At 44.4% G+C, this 26,757-nt stretch overlaps 1 protein-coding gene across 1 annotated transcript in view; it reads right to left on the reverse strand.

The window, feature by feature from the left end:
- Nucleotides 1–26,525, reverse strand: part of ABCA12 (ATP binding cassette subfamily A member 12) — a 91,008-nt gene extending 64,483 nt beyond the window's left edge. The window contains exons 1-6 of the mRNA XM_068407315.1: nucleotides 26,457–26,525; nucleotides 22,106–22,199; nucleotides 5,211–5,358; nucleotides 2,466–2,554; nucleotides 949–1,058; nucleotides 17–202 (exon numbers count right to left, since the gene is read on the reverse strand). Coding sequence (XP_068263416.1) covers nucleotides 17–202; nucleotides 949–1,058; nucleotides 2,466–2,554; nucleotides 5,211–5,358; nucleotides 22,106–22,199; nucleotides 26,457–26,525 — 696 coding nt within the window. The remainder of the gene's footprint in view (nucleotides 1–16; nucleotides 203–948; nucleotides 1,059–2,465; nucleotides 2,555–5,210; nucleotides 5,359–22,105; nucleotides 22,200–26,456) is intronic.
- Nucleotides 26,526–26,757: the final 232 nt, after the last annotated feature.

Raw genomic sequence — 26,757 nt, forward strand, 5'->3', positions numbered from 1 at the left:
GACCCCAGGCACTCACCTGAGAGAGTTGACTTCTGAACTCTTGGGTAAATGACTCTAAAAGTGATGAGTCAGTAAAGCAGAATGTCCGGTGGATATTGGCTGCCATCTTCTCTTCACTGAGACCGGAACGTGCTATGTACCGCGACAAGACCTCACACAGAATGACTTTGAGATTTGCTGCAGTTGAATATTGGGTCTGACTCTAAAAGTGAAACATAATGTTACAGGTCGCTTTAAAGCAATACTCTACATGGGATGATTTTAAAAAGAGGTGATGAGACTTTTTTAAGAGCTAGTAGTGACATCTGAAAAGCATTGCCATTACAAGCACTTACACACATACAGAATTCTAACAGGTGAACAGTGTCACTGAAATCCCTCAGGCTCCTCATGTAGGTAGAGAAACGTGTGCAAAGTGTTTGTAGGCCTTAATACAAAACCATAAGCATACTGGTGTCCTTTGCATGGTACCAAGTTTCCGTTACAAAGTTGTTTCTATATGTAGTCAATTACCTACACAATAAACACAAAGTGCCTCCGATGCCACTGCAGGAGTATTGTGGGCAAATAATGAATTCAATGGCAAAGCCTGTGACATCAGGTCTTTAATTTCACATGAAAGAAAACACACTCTCAACACCTTAACTCATACAAGTTTTGAGTAAAATATCTCAGGGTATTGTGTGTGGCCATATTTGGTAATTCATGGCATTATGTCCCAAGGTGCCTGGTTTATCTGGTTTCCGCTTAGAGGATAATAAACTCACCACAGAGCTTAAAAGTCCACCCACAATAACTGTCTTCCTCTTCCCAAAATAAAGCACATTCACTTAATAGGGGAGACCCAAAAGCAATAAAAGCTGTATGCTGGTACGTTGTGCTTCTAACTCGTTAAATATCACTATACATAAATACTCACACTCGGGTATTACGCAAATACAGACTTACCTTCCCAAAAGTGAGGATTTTGTTGAACATGTTGATGCTGGAAGTCAAGTTGGATGGTGATGAAATATTCCAAAGGGTTTTTTCTCCATGAGATACCAAATCCCCAAATGCTGCAACAACAGTTTAAAACACTGTATTTTACTTAATGTCTTTTAACCTCTTTGCTACATCAAACCATGACATAGGGTAGCCAACTACAGCTTTGGGCATGCCATCATTATTAATCTGTTTCCAAAGGTACAGCCAATGGCATCCTGTAATTATTTAAGTTTTTTTCTGATGTAATTAAATCCTGAATTACACTATTTCTTCCTGTAACTTTTAAAAATTAAATGCATTTAACGATCTGCTTGCAGTTCAACATAAATTTCCATCTCTCTTCTCCAGCCCTGCAGCTCCCCCGTGTAGGAAGAGACATGGGTAGCCTTACAAGGAAACCCACATCAGCTCAAGCCAATAGCCCTGTAAGGGAGAACTCTCCAGGTGTCGTTGGCACCAGTGGGTGGTACTCGTCATTCAGAAACAGCTCCCAGATTTGGAGCACTGCTGCCCGCTATACACGGTGGCACGCTGCCAGGTCCCCTGCTGACGCACACCAAAGCCAACACTTGCACTGAGCTGCACTCTCAAAACAACACAACTCACTGAAACCAAAGCAGCTACATCAGTTTACACCAGCAGAAGCTATGACCTATGATTTTTTTTTTAGCTTTTAAATCAGATGTAGAACTGAGTTCCTTCCTGACGATGGCTATCAGCATGAGTTGATAGGTCCCACAACTGTTCACTGATTTTTTTTTCCCCCCACGCCTCTGCGTTCAGTCCCTTTTGCATTCTGCCTTTTCTGTCTATGCACCAAAGAGTGAGTGCGTTGGCAGGAATGCTAATTGCAACAGTGAATGGCTGGGGCAGAACAGTCACAGAATGCAAACCTGTAATCAGTCATTTGATCGTGAGCTCCCTGGAAAAAGGACTATCCATCTTGTTGGCTTGCAGATAGTACTAGCCATTACTATCAATAAATAATAATTGCAATGATTTTATGGAAAATTTAAGGCTGAAAGTTCTTTCAGGAAAGAGAATCACATCAGAGGACAACATCACCAACAATAAATATCCACTGCAGCACAGAAGATGACTTCTTTCTGAATAACCGTGAATAAGAAATACATTTGAAAAAATCATAAGCTGTTTATGGACAATTTGTGGGCAGTAAAAGGGCAATATTCCATAAATAGCCAGCTCTTTAATTAATGTCCAAACAGTCTGCAATCTTGCCTTGCTCTTGTGAAGTGCAACAATTTAACCCTGGTTTCTTGGCCAAATTCCAGAAGTCTTTTCTACAGTTACTTGTAATTATACCCAAGAATTTACACTAATGTCATGGCCACTGTCACGTGCCTGTATAGAACACATACATCATTTTAGCAGTGCTCTAAGAATTGCATCGCTGCCCAGAGAGCTTCAAAAGATCAGCCTTTAAAGACCAGAACTTTGCACAGCAGTGAATAACCTACCCAGTGAAGCGTTCCTGCTTTTAGGAACCTCCGCGCTCCATGGTGATGGATGGTTGTCCTTGGCCACACTGGATGAGCTCCTCTGCTTACTGGGGGAAGGAAGGAAAAAAAAAAAGGAAGGAAAAAAAAGAAAAACACCACTGACTTGCAGAGTTTCTTATGGTTAAGCTTACACTTAACTACTGCGTGACTCAGAATGGGTCTATAGCTGAATTTCATGGCAAGTGTGTTGAAATCTGGGTTGTGCAAAAGTCTGGTTCCTTCTAGAGGCCTGGCATGTATTTTGGGAAAGCACACTGCAGCGCTCTCACACATGAAACAGATGGAGGGGACTGCATTCATGCCTGCTCTGCAGGGACACCAAGGACGGGAAGGCTTGACATATATATTTGGTCTAATCTTAAACAAATGTACGCTTCTGGAAAAAAGGGCTCATTGTATCAAGTCCTATTCTGGCCTCCACCAACATATGCTCAGCACAAGAAACAGTGCAGAACTTCATGGCCCTGTTAATGACACTCAGACTGAGCAGAGAGGCCTTGATGTAAGCTGGAACAGCTCTAAGCTGTAACAGCAGGTTGCATGCCCCTACCAAGAAATCCTTGAAGACATCAGGACTTTACTTCATCCTTCCCAAACATTTCACTACAGGGGGAAAGAAAGGGTTGGAGATGATGGTGTTGAGCTCAGTTTTTGCACTTAGTTCCCTTTTATTAAGGGAAATCTCAAGTGACCATGTCTTGCATGCCTTGGTAAAAGCTTCTAAGGAACAGGATCAAAGATGAGAACCTTACCCATTTTCTCTGCTGGCCACTGGTAAAACACAGTTTTAGGGCAAGTTATAAAACAGTTTAATAAGAGCTTCAGTGAGTTGCACAATGGGAGGGAAAAAATCAGTCTCGATTAGTTGAGTATTACAAACTCTAGAACATTACACAATAATATATCCAGACAGTGAAGGGTCACGGCTCAAATACTTTGCCTTTATGACAAAATCATGCCTGGTGATTCAGCTCCTGAGGCAGAGCTGCATAAAATCATTCATGTTGGCTTCTGGAGTTTTCCCCTACCCAGCCGATCTTCTGCTGAAGTTTTATATTCTGCTGTATTCTGCTAATTCTGCTGTGGCTACTTAATAGTTGGTGTTTTTTCTTGTAGAATACAATATATTTCTAAGGCTGACATTGACCACACAAGGGTAGGTATACCCACATAGTTGTGTGATACTTCACACAATCAACTTTTAGCATCAATAGTGGTCAAGATGCTTATTAATGACTCATGTGACTTGAGCTATAGTTTGGCCAAATCCTTTGATTTTCAGTTGGCAGGAAAAAACAGTTATTTCCTAAACAGCTGTACAGAAACCAAAAACAGAAAGCAAGGAGGATTTGTAGCTATTGATACCCATGGAACACCTCCAGCTTTGGTGCTAGAAGTTCCCATTTCTTCATTTCAATACCCCAAATTAACCATTGTTTAACATCCCCAAGGAAAAACAATGACACTGAGGAAACGAGTGAAGAGCTGTGAATCCAGGCATCCAGTCTCTGTGCAGCTCTGCCCTCTTCTGCTGTGTGACGTTGAATTTGATTAGGATTCACCTTGCGTAACTTCAGTCATCCACATATTTAGTCATCCAGACTCCTTCTAACCAATGGAGAGATCCTGACCATTGACTTGGCCCAGGAAATGCCAGTCCCTCTGCACTAAGGAGGATCCTTAAGGAGCCACCAACCCCAGGGTACCCCATACTGCCTGATGGGCTCTCTGGTAGAAGGCATGGGACCCATCTTAGCTCTTCAGACTCCCAAGCTGTGGCCAAGGGGGATTTAGAGGCTCTGACACAGCCACTATGGAGTAGCCTCTCACCTGAAAGCAAAGATGAGCAATCACGGATCTTGTATGCAAGATGCCCAGATTTTCAGCCCTCCATGAACCAGCCAGGCCTCAGAGTGCCATGTTCGCCAGGGGCATGCCAGAGCTGGGCAGCCAAGATGGAGAAGCAGCCCTGGCTGGCTTGTCTCAAAGCAAATGCTACTTGGCTTCAACTGGAACATCGGTGAAATTGAAATACCTCTACTGAACATTTCGATTTCAACAAAACATGTCCAGTCAGCTCCATGCTGCAAATCTACATACGCTTTTGTGGGCAAAAATTGTTTCTTAATTTTCATCTGTTTCCTGATATGTTTGATGGCTTGCAGAGAGGACACCTACTCTAGTTGGCACCTGGAGGATCTACTGAAAGAGCAGTCACTGCAGAACAAATGTACCTCGAACTAGAGCTGTTGGAGAACATTTGCCACTTCCACCCAAAGTGTCCTGAACCGATTGCCACAGTGGCAGATCAGCATGCTGGGCTGATCTTGATGCAGCTCTTATCCACTGACACCCTGCAGGACCTTATCCAGAATCATGCAAAAAAAAGTTTCTTTGGTCTGATCTGGGTGAGCAGAAGCATTTTTCTCAGGGAGTAAAATTCTCTTCTATCAAGCCTGAATCCACTGATACATTACCAATAGCTGTCCCTAGTATAAACATTTTTAAAGTGTTCCATGTTGCAGCCCGTATTCTCATTCCTAAATGTTCAGATATTTGAGACTGTATCTGTTATAACAGGTATCTGAGATATATCTGTTGTGGACACACTTACACATACACACATGCATGGCTGTTCCCTCCACCTCAAAGTAAGTTTCGCTTTACAGCTTGTAACACCCAGATATATTCAGATTCCCTTACAGTCTGAGAGATGAGATGTCATTAAGTCTTGGCAGCAGATCTTCTGGGGTGTATGGTGTGCCTTTACATCTGGCATCTGTATCACATAGCACAGTTTGCAGGAACGGGAAGAAGCCTGCACTAGGAAGGTTTCGGGGTGCAAGATAACCTGGAGGAAGAAAGAGAAAGAAAATGTCATCATTATGATGCGGACATGCACTTTTTTGCCATGTGTTTCTATCAATATGTGCTATTTTCTCTTCCCAAACCATGGGCTTCTCAGTTTCACTGAGGCTCTTTTACTCAGCCCTGGCAGCACTATCTGCCAAATCCCACTAGAAGCTCCTCCTCAACACTGACAAAACCATGAAAGGCTATTTAAAAGGAAAAAGAGTCAGGCTATTTGTTTATAAGTTACCTGTCAGTCCCAAAGCAACTGCAGATTTCCCCCCCTCCACTCCAAAATGCAAGAAACAGGCAAAAAATGACAAAAGCACCCTAGGGTTTATGATATCCTAATTCTGCCTTTAAGAAATAAAATTTAAAAAAGCAAGCATATGGCCAGAGTAACCTGAAGCACCCATAAGAGCATGTTCTCCAAGGCTTGGTTGGATCAGTTTCTACGTCAAGCCACAAGCTTCAGTTTCAAGCCAGGCTGTTAAAACAGGGCTCTGGCTCAGCTTTTACCACAGGAAGAGGCAACAGATCCAGGACCAGACAACCTCCTTTGCTGTTTGTGCAAACCTACCCAGGGAAGGCAGAGGAGCAATCTATCACCACCACCCCCTCCATGTCTCCTGCCATCTCAGAGAAGCTCCTGTACCATCTGCTTGGTGACCTGTGATGTTGGCAGCCAGCGCTGAGGGATGAGATGTATGTCCCTGTCTCCCAATTCTGCAAACACAAAGTGGACCTGAGCAATTGGAGACTTTAGTATTTTATGTGCCACTTGCCCCGTGCTGCTTACTGCCAGCCCGCAGAGTTCACCGGCTGCTTTTCCTCTCGCTGACAATCACTCTAATAAATCTCAAAAGTCTTTTGCAGTATCACAGCAATACATTATTTAAAATAATCATTTGGAAAATTACCTGGCAAAGGACACTGCCATTATTTCTACTATGGAAAGGAGCCAGATTTACAAAAGGCCCGCAGGCAGGCTTGTGGTAATTGATTACCTTGCTCTTTAGTCTCTAAAGACAACCTGTGACTCTTGCCCAGGCACAGCTTTATCTCTAACCCCTCCAACAAGGACACTGTACTACTTTTGTACTACACTTATTAATCATAGTGGTGGTCAAAAACCAGATGTTTCCAAAGGGGATGGCAGTGTTAGGTGAAGTACATGGCTGTGGGTCTCCTTGGAGGAGACTGGACTTCCCTGAGCTTTCCTCAGCACAGTTGGTCTCAGCCCATGAGTGTGCACTGCATTTTTGGGTCAAAATGCAAAAACTCATGGTTTAGCATGGGAGTTCCCGCTGCTTCGGGCCAGATAGCAACTGGCACAGAGGACTGCTGAGACCTGCAGAGTCAAAGGCACCCATTTTGAGTGTTGTTGTGATTCTCTTGTATACCTCAGCAAAGAACTGCCCTAGAAAATTAAAGGAGATACCCTGCCAGAGCTCTACCTGCTGTGGGAAGCTCCCCACTGCATCCCTCAGGCCATTGGGAGTTACACAGCAGGCTGAGCCAGCTCCCGGTAATCACAGAGCACCAAGGAGAGTAAAAGATCTTTCTTGTCCCTACAGGCAGTCCTTCTGGTGTTGGGGCCAAAGGACCAAACATATGCCACTCTAAAGGTTTTGAAGTGTAATTAAGTCTGCTGCCCATGAGGGAAACTTTAGAGTAGGGCACTTTAATCTGGAAGCATCTTTGTGTGAATATCCCCCACCATGTCTGGGAAATTTGCCCTTTGAGATCACCAGCTACAACCCTGCAAAATGGCATTTCGCACATTTTTCTCTAATCTTCCTTCTGATCTCCCACACCCTCATTCCTAGGCAGGAAATTGACTCACAACCCAGTCCAAAAATGCACACCACAGACCTCACTTTATCAGTGTCTCTACCAAAATGCAGCTTCAAAGACCTGGGAGGCCATGAGGTTCAGGATGGAGAGCATAACCACAATGAAGTGAGACAGGTAGGAGCTAGGAGGGAAAAAGCTACACCCTCCACAGCCATCCACATCTACCAACAACAACCAGGGCCAGGAACTAAGCTCATGTCTCTTAGGAGACCTGGAGCAGCTAAAGCTGTGTAACTCCTAACTGGACAGCAGAATGGGGAACACAAGGGTGGGGCTGTGAGCTTGGGGAGCACTGTTCTCTGGAGAGATGCAAGATATTTACAGAGACAATTATGCAAGAGATCCTGCTGAATCCAGGGCAGGGGAAGACAATTCCTTGAGACATAAGTAGCAATAACAAATTTTAAAATTGGACTCAAAGGTGGTACACTTTGAACTAAGTGGACAATCGAACAATCAGTTGCTGTATCACAAGTGAGGTGTATGGTGTAAGAACAAAATCATGATATCAGCTCTTTCTTTTCTTTTGAAACAGCAGCCTGAAAATGGAGAGACAGGAATTCATGTCCTGAAGTTTGCAGGTGCTGCTGCTCATGGTGGTGGCATGGTGCCTGTGAAGACATCACTGACCCAATGCGATTGAGGCACTCAGTGAGGCTCTGCCAACTCGCATCAGATGTTGAGCAGTTTGCTGCCACCTGGTTACAACCATGGGGCCTGATCCCTCACTGAGTCACTGCAGGCGTGAACTGGTGTAACCCCACAATGGTCTTGGCACAAAAGCAGTGGAGATGCCAGAGAGGACTTTTCTGCAAGAGGCCTGGACTCTGACAGCAGTTAGAGAATTCAGGAAGTTTTTCAAGAAAGACCATGACACAGAAAAATCTGAAACGTTTGGGCCAAATTCCCATTTGGTGTAAGTTAGACCTATGCTGGTTCTTAACCCTGAGTATCTAGCACAACGATGCTCTGGGTCAAGCACACAAATTACACACAGGCTTATATACCAGGATGAAATGAATTGTTATGTTGGCTCTGCTGCCTGTATTGATGAGATCTCCACCCACTCCAAAGAAAGTTTAAAGACCTGGTTCAGCAGCAGTCACCCCTTCCACAGACACCTTCCGGGAAATTAATCCCACCCTTGCTTTCTCGCCTGGCAAGCTGACGGTGCTGAAGAAGCCACGCTGTGCACACTGCCTTCTTTGTGCACCGTCCCCACCAAGCCAAGAACAGGGTGGCCAGGCTGGTGCGACAGGTCTGTCCTTCAGGGGCCACAGAGGCCAACAGCTTAATTTAATAGAAGGTGAGCAGCGCAGCCACAGGAAGCTCAGCCTCTGACTATGCTGCCTCTGGCCAGTGTGCCTGAGATCAGAGAAGAGCCAGAGCGTAAGGCACTGTGCAGGAAGCATGGCTGATTTGGGAGTCCAAGCTCCAGACAACATAGCGTAGCCTCAGAGTTCTTTCTTGTAACTCCCTCTCATCCTGCAAAGGAAGGAATTTACTGATGAGAAGGTGAGTCAAGAGATAATTGTGCTCCTTGCTTCATCCTCCTGCCCTCCATCCACTTGCTCGTGGTAAGGAGACGTCACTCCACGGAGCCACATGGGCTGCTCTGCTGACACGTACAAATTCATTACCTGTGTCAGCCCATATGCCACTGCAAGGACAGCAGGAAAGGAAGCTGGCTCCTGACTCCCCTTGATGCTTCAGGAGATGTTCATAACTACCTGTCCCTCCCTTGGCTGAAATTTATCCAGCATATCAACTACTTTAGTGCACAACAAAAGCACTAGCTATGAAACATTACTGAAGGAAAGTTGTAAACACTCTGCAAATTGTAAAGGATCGTGCTTTGATGGGGATAGTTTTGCAATCTGAAACATAACACTTATCACCGTTAGTGACTTTTGCAGTATTTCTATTGCTGGGAATCCCTTCAGTCTTCCATACTCTGCAGAAGGTGGCTCCTCCCACTGAAGTCTATGGCAACGCCATATCCAAGGAATATGGATGTCTCTAGCCCTGTAGTCCCCAACTTTATGATGCCATGTCACACAATACAGCAGATCCACAACACATTACATCATTTTTCATTCTCCCCACTGCCGTTCGCTTTAAACCTCTTAATTTCCTAAAACTACAATTACCTTTGGAGGGTCTCACTACACTGCCTATGAGCCAAGAGGGAGAGATCACTGTACCCACTCCTGCCCCATGTCTGAGCTGAGAGGTCACCCTAGCATATTTCTTGTCGACTGCAACCAAAATCTGAGCCCATATCTATATCCTGTTAATAAAGACTGACTTCTGGGTTTGCCAGCAGCAGAATCCCAAGCGCAGAGGCTTTTGCTGTCCCCTCTCACTGAGAGCTTTGATTTTCTGTCACCATTGAAAGAAGGGCACCAAATCTGAAGAAAACAAGACAGGCATCCCAAAGGGCAGAAGAGGCCAAGGGCTCTGCACAGCATGGGCTGGCTGGTTTTCCCTGCACAGTAGCATCTAGCTAGGCCAGCCACATCTCCAAGAGCTGAAAAGAAATAAGGCATGCACAGCAGTAATAATAAATACAAGATTCATATAATAAATACATGCATGCCACTGGAAATTCTGGCATTTCCACATCTGCTTTCATTCAGAATAAAATGAAGACAATTAATTTCTCTTACTTCTCTGAATGTTGTAAATTCCAACATACTTCCCTTCAACACGAGCAAAACATTTTGTTTTCTTCAGGTAAAGGTGCTTGGTATAATAATGATGAAAAATGCCAGGGTAATAACAAATGTCATACAGGAAAGATGAAAATTACTATTTCACTACAATCTATAAGATTATTTGAAATTGACTGAAATGTTTAAATCTAAATGGACCACGTTTACTATCGCCACATTGATTTTGCTGCTTCCATCGCACAGAGGTTTCAGGCATTTGCATTTCCCGAGTCCAACCATTCACTTCAGAGAACTGGGCATTTCAGCAGACCGCAGGCACAGCACCATCAACGCAGCTCCTGATGTCACCCTCTTCAGCCTGAGGCAGTGAGGCGGCCTGCCTCAAAGAAGGCAAGAGCTGGGAGGATACCAGCAGCCATGGTCTAGTTGACAGGGTGGTGTCAGGGCAACGGTTGGACTTGATGATCCCTGAGGTCTCTTCCAACCTGGCTGATTCTGTGATTCTGTGATAGCAGCCACTATTATCCACACCAGAGCAAAGGAAAATAAATATGTAGCATTTTCAGGTTATCACTTCTTGTCTTTATTGTTACTGCTGTGCATGAAACAAGGGTATGAAGACAGGCCCATGTTCACATTCGGTACAGGTTACACTCTGGTTTACATCAGCCAGTGATCTCTGGTGTAAACCAGCAATCAGCTCACTCAGCGTGCTGCTAAGTACCTTCCTCCCCCTCAATTCCCCAGTCTCAGCTCTGCTACTCTGAGAGATGCTAACTGTATTGAAGCCCCATCACTTAAACATGCAAATCCCCTTAAATATAATGGAGCTATGCAAACCGTGTCTTTTGCTTTCAAAGTATCACCCATGCGTTCCTTCTCCCTTCTCTGCACTTCTGGTTCCAGGGCTTCCTACCTAGCTCTGTCATCCATCCTGCAAAACCAGGCAAAAATCTGTATTCCATTTTATTCATATCAAAGATAAGGGATTTCCATTATGAATGGCTACTTCTTAAATAAATTTTGGTACATTAAGTATATTTTCTCCTCCTTTACCATGAATTTAAAAAGGCACACTGAGTTTTTCTGGTTTTTTATCCACCCATAGTTTAGTGTCGTATCACTAACACTCCTTGGGCATGAAAAAATTCTCTTGGCTTCAGATATCACACACACTGATACTGCATATACCTTAATGCATTAAGTCCTTCTATATTCCTTCCATAGTTCATAAAAAATCCATACAAATCTCAGTTCCCCCCCCGGTGAATTAGAGGCGTTAATGAGCAAATGACTTCATTAGGAAGTATTGTGTTTAATTGAAAATGCATTCAATCACTGCTAAATCATTCAAAGAGACTTAATAACTGAGACTCTTTAGGAAAGAAAAAGATGGCCAAAAAGTGGTTTGATAAATAAAATCATGAACAGCAATGAAAAGGGTGAGTGAATGATCATCCCTTGCAACACAGGGACAAAGAAACAAATGAGATCATGAGGTAGCAGGCAATAGGGACAGAAAGTATCTTTTTTAACAAATAGCAAAATGTGGTGGAACTCACTGCCACAGGCTGGTGGATGCTGGAAAGTAAACATTCATTTAAAAAAGAATTAGACAAATTCACAAAAATAGATTTGTCAGTAGCTACTAAATAAGATCACTTGGATTCAATGCCTTCAGCTTCTGGCTGAAGAAACCTTAAACCTTTGAAGATTTTTGTAGTGGAGGGAGCAGCAGCAGGAGGTTTAACCCAGAGTGGCAATTCTGACTGTTTATCATCTGTGATTTATATTTATCTAAGAATTCACAAAACATATAATGAAAATATTTACTGCTATGGTGATCTCCTCCCAACTTTCTAAGCAAAATGTTTAACTCTATTGTGTACACACAACCTTCTCGCTTCCTTTCTAGTCTTTCCTACAGTCACACACTGCTTCAAACTTTATTCCTTTGCTTTGTTAAACAGTCAAAAAGACAAACACACCTGCTTCATGACATGATGACGATACTGTTTCTCTTCAACCACATGAAACTGCCCATTTCCAGCTTTGTTCACATCTATTCATCAATAACAACTTAAGCTGCCTAGTTTTTGTAGAAAGTTTTATGATAATGCTAGGACTTTTAATCCCTCTCCAAAAACCAAACCCAATCATCAGATCTATGGGATAAGAATAATTTTGAAGCAGCGTGCTTTTTACACACGTGGAGAATGGTCCAAATAGCTGGCTGACCTATCCCTTATCTATGAAAAGAGAATATTTAATTGCCATGGCACTGGTATTGCTGTGACATTGTGACATTCATGGACTCTGAAACTCATATTGGACCTTGAAGCTCGAGAAAGGGACCTGTGTCCTAGTTACCTGGGAATGAAATCTTTAGTGGGAGCAGGACCAGGAGGCAAATGTCAGCTAAGACTTTCCTTTACCTTTTTCAGACCTGCAAGACCAATGCCCACGCCAGTCCCAAACTTGTTGCCAAAAAAAAAAGTGTGAGGACAGCAAGTGTTACAGCTCCTGGCAGTACAACCAAATCTTGTTCAGTGTGTCCAAAGCGCATAGCACAGTAGTGATTAGCCTTACTGATTGTAATGGAATTACTCAGACTTCAGGTTAAACACATACTTAAGAGCTGTGCTGGATCAGAGCTAATAGTTTGGTATTGCACTCCCTATTGCACTGTCCCTACGTTGTTGCCCTCCATATCACAAAGCCGATTTTTAAAACCACTCCGGAGGTAGCAGGCAGTTTCTTTCAACCTATTTTTGACCAGCCAGCAGAACTGCCATGTACCTCTGCGATTTCACCTGTTGAGTAGACAGTGCTGAAAGAAGAGATCCCCTGAGCTCACCCTGAAGTTGCAAGACACCGAACAGCCTCAGTATCTACCATATCATAGTCATTTTTGTTCCTCTGTGAGCCTCTTTCACTGCTGTATGTTAGGACAGGTTCATGCTGCAAGGTGGCACACAGTAAGCTCAATACACATGGTGCAACGTACGGCTGCCTGCACACACCAGCACAGGTCCGGACGGCACGCAGCGCGGGGAAGCCTGCCAGCTGGGCCCTGCACCATGCACGGTAATTACAACGATCTGGTGTAAGTCCAAGTCTTGCTGTCCCTGGAGCACACACATTCCCCCACTGCCTCCCTATTTTGCTTTAAGCAGTGTCATCCTTGGTCCTCTTTCCCTCAGCTCTAATTTGATTTTCTTTTTATTTCCCCCACACAAATCATTAGGTAATAAAAAGATGTTGTGAGCGGGTATTACACATACATCAGTTCACCTGTATACCACACCAACCGCCCTGATTTGCAAGTCATACAGCCATTACTTCAATCACTACTTTTCAGAATGAAAGCTTAGCAGGACCCCAGGTAACTCCATTCAACCTCCTCAGATGGCCAGTGTGGCTGGGTGAGATTCGAGAGCTTGCATTTTTCATCTGTACAAAAATAGCATCCTTGTTTTCTCGTGTGTCCCAATAACACAATGTCCTCAGTTGTCTGCTTACGACAGTGAGACTGAAGCAGGAAACAACTCCCTACAAGACTCCTCCCTGTGTTGGTGGCCTCAATGCAGGAAGCATTTCATTGCCTAATTCTTTCCCAGAGCATTCCAGGCTCTGCTAATAAGACGACCAGCCCAGAGCAGACAACATCTACTTCCATGCTTATTAAGACTAGGCAAGCTAGTTTTGCTCGCCCACAGACCTTCACCTTCCACCCCCTTATTTAATAGATCAAAAATCAGCTCTTGAATTTGAATGCATTGGGCTCATGTATTGATCAGGGAGATAGATCATAAAGACCAGAGAGCATAAAAATTGCAAAGAAGTGGGAGAAAAGGCAGGTTTAAAGGGAGGAGAAAGAACACCCAAACCAAACACAAAGAACAAAGGAGGAGAGATGGAAACCTTCTAAGAGGTATTGCAAATTCAGGTCAAGATGGGGAAACGACAGAGCTGATGTCTGCACCGTGGGGCAGAGCTGATGGGGAGGGATCGCACTGGAGGTTGGCTGCTTTGTGGAGGGATGCTCTGCTGCCTGAAGCACAAACACACCAAGAGAGAGTGGGAATTGTACACTAGCCCTTTTCCTACAGGGCTTTTTAAAGCAATATTTAATGCCCACAAGGCTAACTTGGTCTTGTAATATAGCCAACTTGCTCTCGTCTGTAAGAGCAGCAGGGCGCTGCACAAACAGGACCTAAGAAGAGAGTCAGAACATTTCCCAGCAAGAAGCTGGAACCTAAAAGCTTAAATCCATATCTAAACTCTTGAAAAAAACCTACACGAAAGCTGTGTTTACAAAACCAATGTCTTTCAATGCTGAGTTCCTCCAGGTACTCTCCAGAGTCCAGGTTTAGATTCTTTAAACAAAAGTGACCTCCTTTCCAGAAACACAGTCATCAACAACTGCTAACTTCAGTCCAAGCCAAACTGCTCAGCACCTTTGGAAAAAAACTTCTGCACTTCTGTATCCCAGCATCTGGATTCAGATACTTCAGGAAGTCAATTAGAACTAAATGACTGCCCCAAGGCCCTATTGTAATTCAGTGGGGAGGAAAAAAATACTGGTAACTCAGGAGTTCCCATCTCCAACTCTAAACATCCTTCAGTCACACCTCACAAGGCGGAACAGTCTGTAGAAAGAAATGGAGGCGTGGAGATTTATGAAAAGGGAGGCATTATAAACATCACAGCACTCTGTTCAGGATATGGGTCTCTGAGCTAAGTGGAAGCTTGGCCAAGTCGCAGGGAACTGTATGGCTGGGCACTGCTTATGTATGTAAGGAGATCGATGTATATGTCTATTCCAGCAAATGTGGGGATAATTAACATCACCCATACCCCCCTTCAGCGTTGTTTCAATGAAACAGAGCGTTGTATGGCAGTCTGCTCCCTAGCACAACAGCAGCACAACAAAATGAAACAAAACAAAGTTCATACCAAAGCAAGGAAGGATCTGATGAGGCTGTTTTGCTAATCACACTGCAGTTGAGCATAGACAAAAATCTGGTGTTGGATTGTCTAGAAAAGGGGAGAAAACAGACAGAAAAGAAGGGGAGGAAAATGAAGCAGTGTAAAGGAAAACGAGGAGTGAGGCTGCTCCACCAGAGGCAAATGGTGAAGTAGAGCTGGGAGTCCGATGTGTGCTTGTCTGTATACGGAGTAGATTGAACCCTTGGGGTGGATTACGCCTTGCATAAATACCTATGACTCATCCAAATGAATGAAGTGGCCCGTGTAGCTGAGCCACCATCTCAACTCCCTGTAATTAGCATGGGAACCTATTAATTTTTCCACACTACTGGGAAAAGAGATTAGTTCAGGTCCTTCCAACTATGAAGCAAATTCCTTTAAAGTGCAAGCATCTTTTCTGAGCTTTTTCATCTCCAGGATTGTATCTCAGAGGAAGGATAGTGCCGTGGCCCACCTTGCGCCATGCCATCTGCCCTCACACATGTCCTGGCAGCCACAGCCATCACTCACATTGAGAATTAACCCAGCTCGAGGTCTTTGTTAACTGTGGGACAAAGTTAGTTTAAGGGTTTCTGCATCAGAGCAACATGCTGGGATTGAGGCAGGGAACTGTCAGAGCTAAAAGTGGTTTGAGGTCCTTAGTTACACAGACCCACAGGGCAGAAGCCCCCTGAACTCATCTACCAGCACATTGCTGCAACAGCCAGAGGGGAAGAGACACACATAGGTGAGAAGGATGAAGGGTAATAGGCACTGCCTGCCCTGCGCTTGGCAGAACAGACACCTCGCACCTGTCACAACCAGCTGCCTTAGACCCTTTCCCAGTGCTATTGGAAAGGGGATACTATCTGCATTGATCCTTTTCTTTTAAGCAATATAGAGCATCCTCCTTTTTCTGACACTGCCCTGATCAGGGTAACTCATACCTCAGTTGCCTCTAACATGGTAATAGTGCTCAGCACAGAAGCCACAGGAAAGGTGTGTCTACATGTACAACAAGCAACAGCCTCTCTCCTAAGGCATCTCAGATCTCTGCTCTGTGATTCATACTGATTTTTCCAGCCAGTTCTAGACCTGTTCAAATCCTAGCTACTGATCCCAGTAAGACTGAATGGAGTGTAGCTGAGAGACCCTCCTATCCCGAGCCCTGTCCCAGGAGATCTGGACCCGGATGTCTGCTGGAAATACAACATGGCAGAGAGGAAGCAATCTAGGAGATTCCTCAAATGTGTGGAGGACAACTTCCTCATGCAAGTGGTAAATGAGCCCACTAGAGGAGGGGCCCTGCTTCACCTGTTGTTTGTGAACAGAGAAGGACTAGTGGGAGATGTGAGGGTCGGTGGCTGTCTTGGGAGTAGCGACCACGAAATGTTAGAGTTTTCGATAGTGGGGGAAGTAAGGAGGGGCAAGAGCACAACTTCTGCCTTAGATTTCCGGCGGGCTGACTTTAGCCTGTTTAAGAGGCTGGTGGACCGAGTCCCTTGGGAATCGGTCCTGGAGGGCAAAGGAGTCCAGGAAGGCTGGACATGCTTCAAAAGGGAATTGCTAAATATTCAGGAGCAGGCTGTCCCGGTGTGTCGGAAGACAAGCCGTTGGGGAAAAAGACCGGCCTGGTTAAACAGAGAACTTAGGCTAGAACTTAAGGAAAAAAAGAGAGCCTACTTGCTCTGGAAGAAGGGTCGGGTAACTTGGGAGGTCTATAGGGATGTGGCCAGGTCGTGTAGGGAGAAGATTAGAAGGGCCAAAGCTCAATTAGAGCTCGATTTGGCTGCTACAGTCAAAGACAACAAAAAAAGCTTTTACAAATACATCAACAGCAAAAGGAGGGTCAAGGAGAGCCTCCACACTTGCTGAATGAGGAGGGTAGTGTAGTGTCAGGGGATGAGGAAAAGGCAGAGGTGCTCAATGCCTTCTTTGCCTCGGTCTTTAATGTCAGGACCGGTTGTCCTCAGGAGACTCGGCCCCCAGAGCCTAAAGTTAGGGACGGGGGGCGCTGTGTGAACCTCCCGTAATCCAGGAGGAGATGGTTAGTGACCTGCTGTGCCAGTTGGACACCCACAAGGCTATGGGCCCGGATGGGATTCACCCCAGAGTAATGAAGGAACTGGCAAACGAACTTGCCAAACCACTCTCTATTATCTACCGGCAGTCCTGGTTAACTGGAGAAGTTCCAGCTGACTGGAAATTAGCAAATGTAACGCCCATCTACAAGAAGGGTCGGAAGGACGACCCAGGGAACTATAGGCCTGTCAGCCTGACCTCGGTGCCAGGCAAGGTGATGGAACAGATCATCATGAGTGCCATTACACGGCACATGCAGGACAGTCGGGGCATCGGGGCCAGCCAACATGGATTCATGAAAGGCAGGTCCTCTGTACTCGGCACTGGTGAGGCCGCACCTTGAGTACTGTGTTCAGTTCTGGGCCCCGCACTTCAAGAAAGATGTTGAGGTGTTGGAGCGAGTCCAGAGGAGGGCGACCAAGCTGGTGAAGGGTCTGGAGGGTCTGTCCTACGAGGAACGGCTGAGGGAGCTGGGGTTGTTTAGCCTGGAGAAGAGGAGGCTCAGAGGTGACCTTATTGCAGTCTACAACTACCTGAAGGGAGGTTGTAGTGAAGTGGGAGTCGGCCTCTTCTCCCGGGCAACTAGCGATAGGACAAGAGGGCACAGCCTCAAGCTTCGCCAGGGGAGGTTCAGGTTGGACATTAGGAAGAATTTCTTTACAGAAAGGGTTATTAGACATTGGAATGGGCTGCCCAGGGAAGTGGTGGAGTCACCATCTCTGGATGTGTTTAAGAAAAGACTGGACATGGCACTTAGTTCCATGGTCTAGTTGACAGGGTGGTGTCAGGGCAACGGTTGGACTCGATGATCCCTGAGGTCTCTTCCAACCTGGTTGATTCTGTGATTCTGTGGTTCTGTGATTCTGAGAGCAGAGTATAAGTATCTGCTCCTATGTAGTGTTGTGCCACACAGCTCTGTCTCTAAACTAGACCTAAACAGCTATTCTGGTACTGGCAGACTAGTGCTCAACTATTACGATATTCCTCCAGAATATTGGCTGCAAAGAGCAGCCTTGCAGAGCATTCTGCTACTGAGTCAATCGCGAACATCTCTGAGTGAATGCAATACACCCTGCAGGCATCTTCATGACAGTGCTGAAATCTGGGTGGAAATTCTGGGCAGAGGTGAAGGGTAAGATGTGCTTCACTGAGAAGAGTTCAAGCAATGAATTCCCTAGCAGAAAGAATTTGGAGGATTTTAAAATCAAGATCCAAGAGCACAGCTTCTTTCCATGAAGAAGAATGAACATCTGTGAATGATGCATGGCTTTTGCAGCCCACTGGCTGTCCCTTGGAAAGCCAGGGGGGAGCAGAGCCCTGGGTCTAACAGGAGTGCAAGGTTTCCACCACCTCTTCTCCGTAGCACTTAAGAGCAGGGTTTTTGAATGAGTGGACAACTAACGACACCCAAGAGAGCTTCTACCCAAGAATAATGATGAGGTCAAGCTGACAGGAGGGGACAGAAGGAGAACAGAAAAGGAAGAAAGTGGGTGGGGAGGGCGTGATAGGGTGTGACAGTGCTAGTTAAAGCAAGGAGTGTAATTGGGCTTCTCTGGAGACTGAGTGGGTTGAGCCCTGAGGGACAGATTGTATCTCATACATAATTCCCATACCTTGCAAAAACCTGCAGTGATGGAAAGGGACTTTTGTCCCTACTCACTATAGAAAACAGGTGATATAGGCACAAAAAACTGGAAGATACCATCAAACTCAGTTCACTGGCTTCCACACTGTAGTCTTCCAATCCAGAGCTTCTTATTCCACATGTATGCCACAAAACACATCCAATACCTTCTAGCAAATACAAGGGCTCTAATAAAAAGGTCAAAAGCTACAGCTGCGATGTGCATAGTACGTTGGATGGGGATTTTGTGTGGTTAGACTGTCAGATCATCACAGGAACTGGGTATGCAGAGAAAGAGAAATCTTTTTTTCACTCCTCCTGACAATAATCTCTGCTGACCTGGAAATACATCATCAAAGAGATGCCTGGAAGAAAGAAGAGAGGTGGTTTTTTTTTCCTCTTAGATACTAGATGCTTTAGTTGTGAAGAAAATTATATCTCAGACAAATTTCAGCTCCTTGTTTTCCTCAGTTCTTAGTTTTCCTGTGAGCATCTTCTTGACTGGTGACATTTATTCGGCATGTCATTTCCCTTCGGAGTTCAGCCTGTCACACGCTTCCATTGCATTAGGTGCTACATAACATAATTCGAAGCTCTTGCCACTTGTTCATTCTTGACTGATATTTGCTAGGTAATTTTTCTACATAATCCTCAATCTATTGAATGTGTATTAGATGTCCTTCAGAAGAACTGTCTCAAGTTTGAGCTGTTTTAATTGAGCAAATAATAATTTCATTACATTTCTGTGGCCCTGAATACATGAGATAAGATTACAGACTGAGATCTTCTGTAGGGTTATCTCTAATGCTTCAAAACTCCACATCTGAGTAGCTTATTCTATCTCTGTGCCATTGATTCTGTGCTTCCTGACATGTCTACCTGCAATAATCTCTTGACAGCAGAACTGGAAACAGCTTCTTGTCACTACTTAATGATTGTGTCTTCTAAAGCAGGCACTGGAACTCAGCATACAGTGGATTTTATTCCTGTTCAAAATGAACAAAAAACCCCCTCCTGTAACAGTTTTCCTAGATGTGTCCACCCACCTTTTTTTTTTCCTATCAGAAAAGAAAGTTCCCAAATGATTTCTCTCTTGCTTTTCAAGTAAAAAGTTGATACATTTTTCCAGTTGTCAAAAAATAAGAGGGTAATTGTCAAGTGTCTATTCTTGTTTAACTAGAAAAGCAGCAGAAACTGGCTATTTGATGCTCTGGTTAACGTTCCTCTCCATCCTCTTGGGATTCTTAGATGGTCTCTGAACATCTGGATCACAAGAATACTCCACAGCCATTATTTTCCAGCATAAAACCCCTCTTGCAATAGACAGAGGGGTGGTTTAATCCACTTCTAAGAGAGACAGACACCTACTTGCATACTTACTGAGACTTGTCCCAAAATAGAATTCATCTATGGAAGAAAAGGGAACTAGTCCGAAGATACTGCTCAGTCTTCCCCTTTCTTGCAAAGAACAACTGATGGAGCTACTTGCTGTTCCTCAGAACATTCCTTCCAATCCATTAATTCAGAGATGCAAACACCCAGAGCGAACACGCTCCAAATAAATATACATTCAAACTAACAGCCATGTAGAGTAAAAGAATAAATATTTTACCATCCAGCTGGCTCTCCTGACATTCATCTTATCCGATTTATCAGGGACAGGAAGTACAACCGATGGAGCAGGCGTGGGAGGACTGCCATTTCCACACTTGGCAAAATCTGGGGTTTTCACAAAGTACAACGTGTCCTGTCTTGCCTGCTCCAACTGGTTCAAGGGGATTTGGGAGAACTTCAAATATATAACATGCCTTAAGAGGCCTTTTGCTGACAGCAGATGGGCTTGGGTTTAAAAGACCACCCTACTACACCAAGAGTGTCCTTCTCCATTAAAGACTTCCTATGATACTTTCAGAAAGTCACTTACTCTGGCTTTCCATCCCTGTCTACAAAATGAAGCACACAAACCTTTAGTGAGATTAGGCTGCAAGCTCTCTGGGACAAGGGCTAACATAATCATATAGCCAGTTATTTGTCACAACGTGGCGCTTTCTCACACATCATACAGAAACAAAGATGCTTTAATCAGAGAATCACACACGTCACTAGGTCGAACATTTCCAGTGCACACACACATCATCAAGTATAAATCCCTCACAACCACATTTTACACATCTGATAGCTACAAACTCTGGAAGCCAACTGCTTGTCTTCACTGCTGCCAGTCTGTCTCCTCTCCCGCTGCATCAGTCTCCTTGCCTCAAATATAAAAATCCAGCATTGCCCGTGCCAGAGCTTTGTTCTTGTCAAGTCGATGACAGCCTGATGCAGGTCATCTGTGGTGGTGTCTCTTCTATGAGTCAGATGTTGCAAATCTTTTAGTAAGGGTAATTTTTGAGGGCCTGTTCCTACCCTGTGCTGAGAAACTATGGCTCTCACTAATAGCTTTCTGTATAGCTTTGGGCTGCAGCACATGGATGTGATTCAGCAGACTAGATGTGCAACGTGAAGCAAGAATCTTGCATACACTTTCAGGGTCACTACAATGATAAGGGCAAGGAACCCCTCCAATGAGCAGATAACAAAGAATGCAGCTCCATGCTTGATTTCTCCCAACACAAAGGTAGGCCACCACTGAAAAGAGGGGCCCATCCCTTTCACCCACTCCTCTCCCCTCCCTTGGGACTGTACTTGTGAGGCCACAGAGAGCAGAATCAGGAATTTGATCCAACTCAGAATTAACACTTTAGAAGGGAAAAAGACTTCCAACTGGATAACCTCCTTGCTCTGTTTTAACGTATAACTTCATGAACAAACATGGCCACGGTTGGGGGCATGCTTCTGATGGTGATAAGGACTCACTAAATCAGTGTAAGTTTTTCAGAGCAGATCCAAGCACACCCATGCTCTGAGATGTAGACACGTTCTGACCCAGGAAGCAAGGCTTGCAAGCGAAAATGACCTTGGGTAAACTCTTCATCCACCCAAATTGCTGCTCTTTGACTTGCTAGAAAGGGCTCACATACACCATCAGGTCACAGGAGCCAAATGAGTTACCACTCTTCATCTGAGCCATAGTAGCAAGCTACCTAAATAGGCGCTTTTTGCCTGTCGCACACACAAGGTAAAATCTTCCATGTTGACCAGCCTCATGTTTGTTACCTCACCTTCATAATCCCACTTGAAGTCTATGCCCTTACTCATTTTACTGAGTAAGATCTCCCCCAGCTGCCCTCTTGTCCCTCAATTTATCATGTAAATTTATATTGCTGTCTACAACAGCAGTTATCTGAGTGCATCTAGATGAGAAAGTTCTTTAAAGCCGTTTTCTAATTGTAAAACTAATTTGAAAAAAACATAAAGAGAAACAACCTCAGAGGAACACAGACATTTTATTTACAGCATGCTGCATCCCAGGAAATCTCCACTGGAAACTACAAAGAACCCAATTTGTAAAAGCAACAAAACACATCAAATTAACACATCAGTCACTGAAATGAGAACTAAATCCCAAAGACGTAAAAAACAAACCAGTTACTTACAGTTTGGCTGCGGTTCTGGAGGGAATTTGAGACGGATAATGGCCAAGATTATGAAAACAACCACAGGCCAGGAAATTAAAATGAAGGACCATACCTATAAAACAGCAACGAAAATATATCGGTTACATTTGTCGTATTGATGTGTCTCAGAGCTTGTCTGGAATGTACAAGTACTGCCCTAAATGAGTTATAGGATGCGTTGTAAATCACACCTGTCGTGGTATGCATATTATTAAAACCCAAGTATTATCTATGCAGAAAGAAAAACTACATAAGATTTCAAGAGCAAATAACAAGCCTGAAAATAACACAAGCCTTCCTGTGTTTCAGTTTGGCTGATAATTATGGGGACAGTGTTACACAGCTCTGAGACACTGCTATGTAATCGTAAAAGCACACTGAGAAGCACAAGACTTTTGGATGTGCTGATCGCAAGATAAAAGAGCTGAAGTGCGAAAGGTTGGTTTCACTTTCAGTGAATGGCACTGCTCAAACGATGGGTAAAGATGACTTTGATTTGATTATACCTCAAAATTAAAGTGAATTGACAAGTCCACAATGGTTTTTTTTTCCCCAAAAGTTTCACTGTTCTTCACAACCAGTAGTTCAGCTTCACAGTAGAGCTGAAAGAAAGGATTTTCATAGTAGTCATTTACAAGACGTGGAGCTCAAGCATGGTGTAGGAGGCATATATGGAGTTGTGTAGTAAGCCAGCTGGAGCAGCCACATTCAAACAGCAATCACCAGGATCCCTCATATGAGCTTCTGACCCCAGCAACCTAACTCCCTGGCACCTTTCCATTTCCAGACTATAGCAGACCATACAGGTGAGCTGAGACGGAAGAGGGGTGATTTAAAACTGGCCTAGTACAGTAGAAAAGCCATGAATACTTATAGAGCTCTTGCCTCTGACATGAGGGTTGACCATTTCAATGGATAAGAATAAAGAAAATAGTCTGCTAATCATCTAGTGTAGTAAACCAATCTAGGTAGGAGGTCCAAAGTCAGTCTTAAAACTACAAACCTTGGAGTTTTTTAATTTAGGTAAATACAATTATTCAAACTCAACTGCTTTTGCACTAGCTGGCTAGCTTGCTACTGTTCTTACTAGATCAGAGTTTTCCATCCATCAGTACTTAAGCTCAAACTACTCTGTGCTGCAAAATTGCTGTGCTATCTTCATGCCAATTTTTGAAACTGCAAAGATGTCTTTCTTCAAAACCATCCCGTTTTTCATTGTTGTGTTGCTATTTTTTTCAGATCAGCACATATTATCCAAAACTGTTTTTCCAAAGTAATTCCAAGCCCATAACAGTATTTTCATTTCCTGTAACACTTACTGGAACATAAAAACAAACAGACGGACAAACAAATCCTGGAGAGCAATTCAGTTTAAAGATAGTTGTTTTACAGCAACTCCATCCCTATCATTCCTGATGAGATGACACAGCCATGAAAGGAGGAGCAAGATTCATGCCCCAAAACAGGCAACCGACATACAGAAAACCACAAGGCACCTCCTCACACATCCCTTCAGAGAGGGTACTCCTGCAATTTCAGCATTCAGCAACATTTTAGCTTTTACAGACAGGAGTCTTCCTGCCTTTTATATATACACTGCTGTTTATAACAAGATTCATCACTGAAATTACCATATTTTTATAATTTTTTATATCACATGCTTTCCCTATAATCAGTCCCCAAACACACTGTTTAACTCTGATTAATTAACATGCAAACAGTATTATTAACGTATCCTCCTTGTTTAGTACCACGTAGGCTAAAGTAAAATGATGGGGTAACAGCACAGAAACTGGTATTAGTCAGAGGTTGCCTAAAGGAAGGGCAAGAGATCTGTCATATTCTTGGGGGAAGAAATGAATACTGATTGTCTTGACACGGAAATCTTTGTAGCTCCCTGTTTGGAGCTAAAATGGTGCTTTTAATCCCCACTTTCCAGACAGCTCTTCCCTTGGTATTCAGTCCTTTGACTTAGTTGGATTTAATAGTCGCTGGGTACATCAGGTGCAACATAACAGCATTCCCACTGTCCCAGGCATTTCTAGTTAACAAAAACAAGACAACCACCCTGGCCAAACTGATTGCAGGTGGAACACATTGACTTGAAGGAGCCATCATCAACCTCAATTTGGCTCTTGGGATATTAAGTACTGTGCTGTGACGTAGGTTGCATAATCCTTTGGTTGCTGGATTATTTCACTGCTAAAAGTAGATTTAATTGCTCAGACCTTACTTAGTATCTGTGGACGCAGGCACATTTTTTTCTCCCTCCTGCCTCTGTTTCAATAACCAAGCTGCCTAGAAGTGACAGATGGAAAGCAACCGAAGTGCAAGAGGCACCAATTTCTCCAGTTCCTTTTGGAATACAGGCCAAACCTTGCTCCCGAGAAGGCCACCTCCTAAACTCATGACCATTCCTTTCTCAGCAGGAGTAAGATGTATTGAGGCACTCCCTGGCCATGGATGCAGAGCTTCAGCTGGTTTCAACAAACTGACACTGCAGCAAGCTATAGCCCTCCCCATGCTGCACAGGTAGAGGCCGTCTCTCCAGGGGTTCTGCAGAGAGCTCACAGAGGAAATAAAAGTGTAAAGCAAAAGGCAGAAGCAAATATGTTTGCCAGCCCTGCAGAGGCTGATAAACAGAGCAGGAAAGCACTCGAGTCTGCGGGGGGAGAATGGGGGCTGCCTGGTGCCAGACCATTCCGTGACTTACCAGTCAGCCCCAGTGAGGGCAGCCAACACCACTGCAGCGGCAGGAACCACCTTCATAGGTTATTAGAAACTGAGAAGCACAACAGAATGCTTTCCTTGCAAAACAAGCACGCTAAAAAAAAAAAAGCTTTCTAAAAGCCTGGTCTGTAAGTGAAGTCAGATTACACAGGTTAAAAAACACAAGCAGGATGACAAAGAAAACAGGATGTGTTTGGGAGCAGAGATCAGGGTTTACCTCCTCACACCCTCTCCAGTCTGAGCAAGCTCCCTGATTTGGAGCAAGCTCGGGAAAAGATGGAGGATTGGAGGGAATGCCTGCCATATAATAATCAGTAGCGGACAGATTTTTATTTTAATTGACATTTCAATTCTACAGAATTGATATTTCAACTCCACAAGAAACCAGAATTAAAGCAAGTGAGACTGTATGGTCAGAAGTACAGCTAGGGCTTAGGTTAGCATTTACTCTGGGTACACAAGAGCTGAGAGACCCAAGCCTTCTGCTTCTAACAAGTCTCTTACAATTTCTCTTGAGAAATTATAGGTAATTTATTGGGATTCCTTTGCATCTCAGAAAAAGTCTCCTGTATCCTTAGCATTAGCAAAGGATAAGCTACTGTAAGGTACACAGCATGTCCACATCTCCTATGGAGGATCACAAGGAGTCAAATGAACTCAGCACCTCTCTGAATCAGGCTCCAAAACTGAGAGGCAGGACAAGGCAGGCAAGAACGGACCCTGCAGAAGCCTGTGGTGATATGAGGCCTTTCGCTCCATCCTTATATCACACCCTCCATAGCCCTTTCTCTTCTGTCACCATTTTCTGCACCTGCCAAGGCTTCCATTCAACCAAAAAGTTAAAAAACATCACATTTGGATTACTAGCAAGAGCACAGGTTGCAATACAAGTCCATGAACTGCAGCATCCTTCTGCTGAAATCACAGTGCAGCTGTATTGAAACCAGCCTGGGACAAAATTCCTGAGCAGACTCTGCCGGGACATGCAATGCCACCCAAAGGAACATCAGCCTCCCTGATGCTGCTGCAGTTGATTGCTCTCTGGACATTGCTAGCAATGGTTTATCTTTTAGAAAGAAAAAAAAGACTATTTGGGGTGTCTGATTTGCAACACACTGTGCTGCACTGGAAGTCTGTCCTACCTGCATCTCTCAGAGCTACTTTTTTCTCTGTCCATCCTTTAGGAATAGCTCTATATAAGAGCAAGCCCACCTCCCCTAAATCTCAAAGACTCCTTGGAGGCTGTACACAGACTGTGGGGTCTGCTCACGTGGGAGCAGGTACAGAACTGCAGCCTTAATTAATTCAGGTCTGCCCATGAGTTTGTGCATGATTTTGTTTGCACAGACCACTGCCCTGAGAAAACAACAGTGGCATCCGTGGTACTCGGTCTAGACTCCTGAGCCCTCATGCATGAGCTCCAATGCAAGACTCACCTTCACTTCCATGCCATTCCCTTCCTTCCCTCTGCCTCTATCACCAGCCTTCAAAATACTTCTATTTTAATGCTGTGACCTTCCTCTCCTGAAGTGCCTCCCTTACTCCTCAGCTCCTGTGATTTCCACGTCCCTCTCCTCTACTACTTTGTTTTCACACTCACCGGCTGCCTCTTGACACTCAGCCAGTTCTTCCACAGCAGGATCCTCAAGTGCTGAGAGAGCGCAGCCATCCTTGGCTGACCCAACCAAAAGCGAACGGGCTGCGTATTCTTCCTCCCCAGGCTTAGGAGGAAAGAGCGGAGGCTTTAACCCAAATGGGCATCCAGTGTCCAATATCCAAGCCCCTGCCTCTTCCCCACAGCATAGCTCTGAAGCAGCTACTTCATCCACTTGTGGCTGCTGTACTCCCAGTAACTGTGGCTCTTGTCCTCACAGCAATAGCTCCTAGCAAATTCAACAGGT

This window comes from Nyctibius grandis, chromosome 9 (genome assembly GCF_013368605.1).
Source record: "Nyctibius grandis isolate bNycGra1 chromosome 9, bNycGra1.pri, whole genome shotgun sequence".
NCBI lineage: Eukaryota > Metazoa > Chordata > Aves > Nyctibiiformes > Nyctibiidae > Nyctibius > Nyctibius grandis.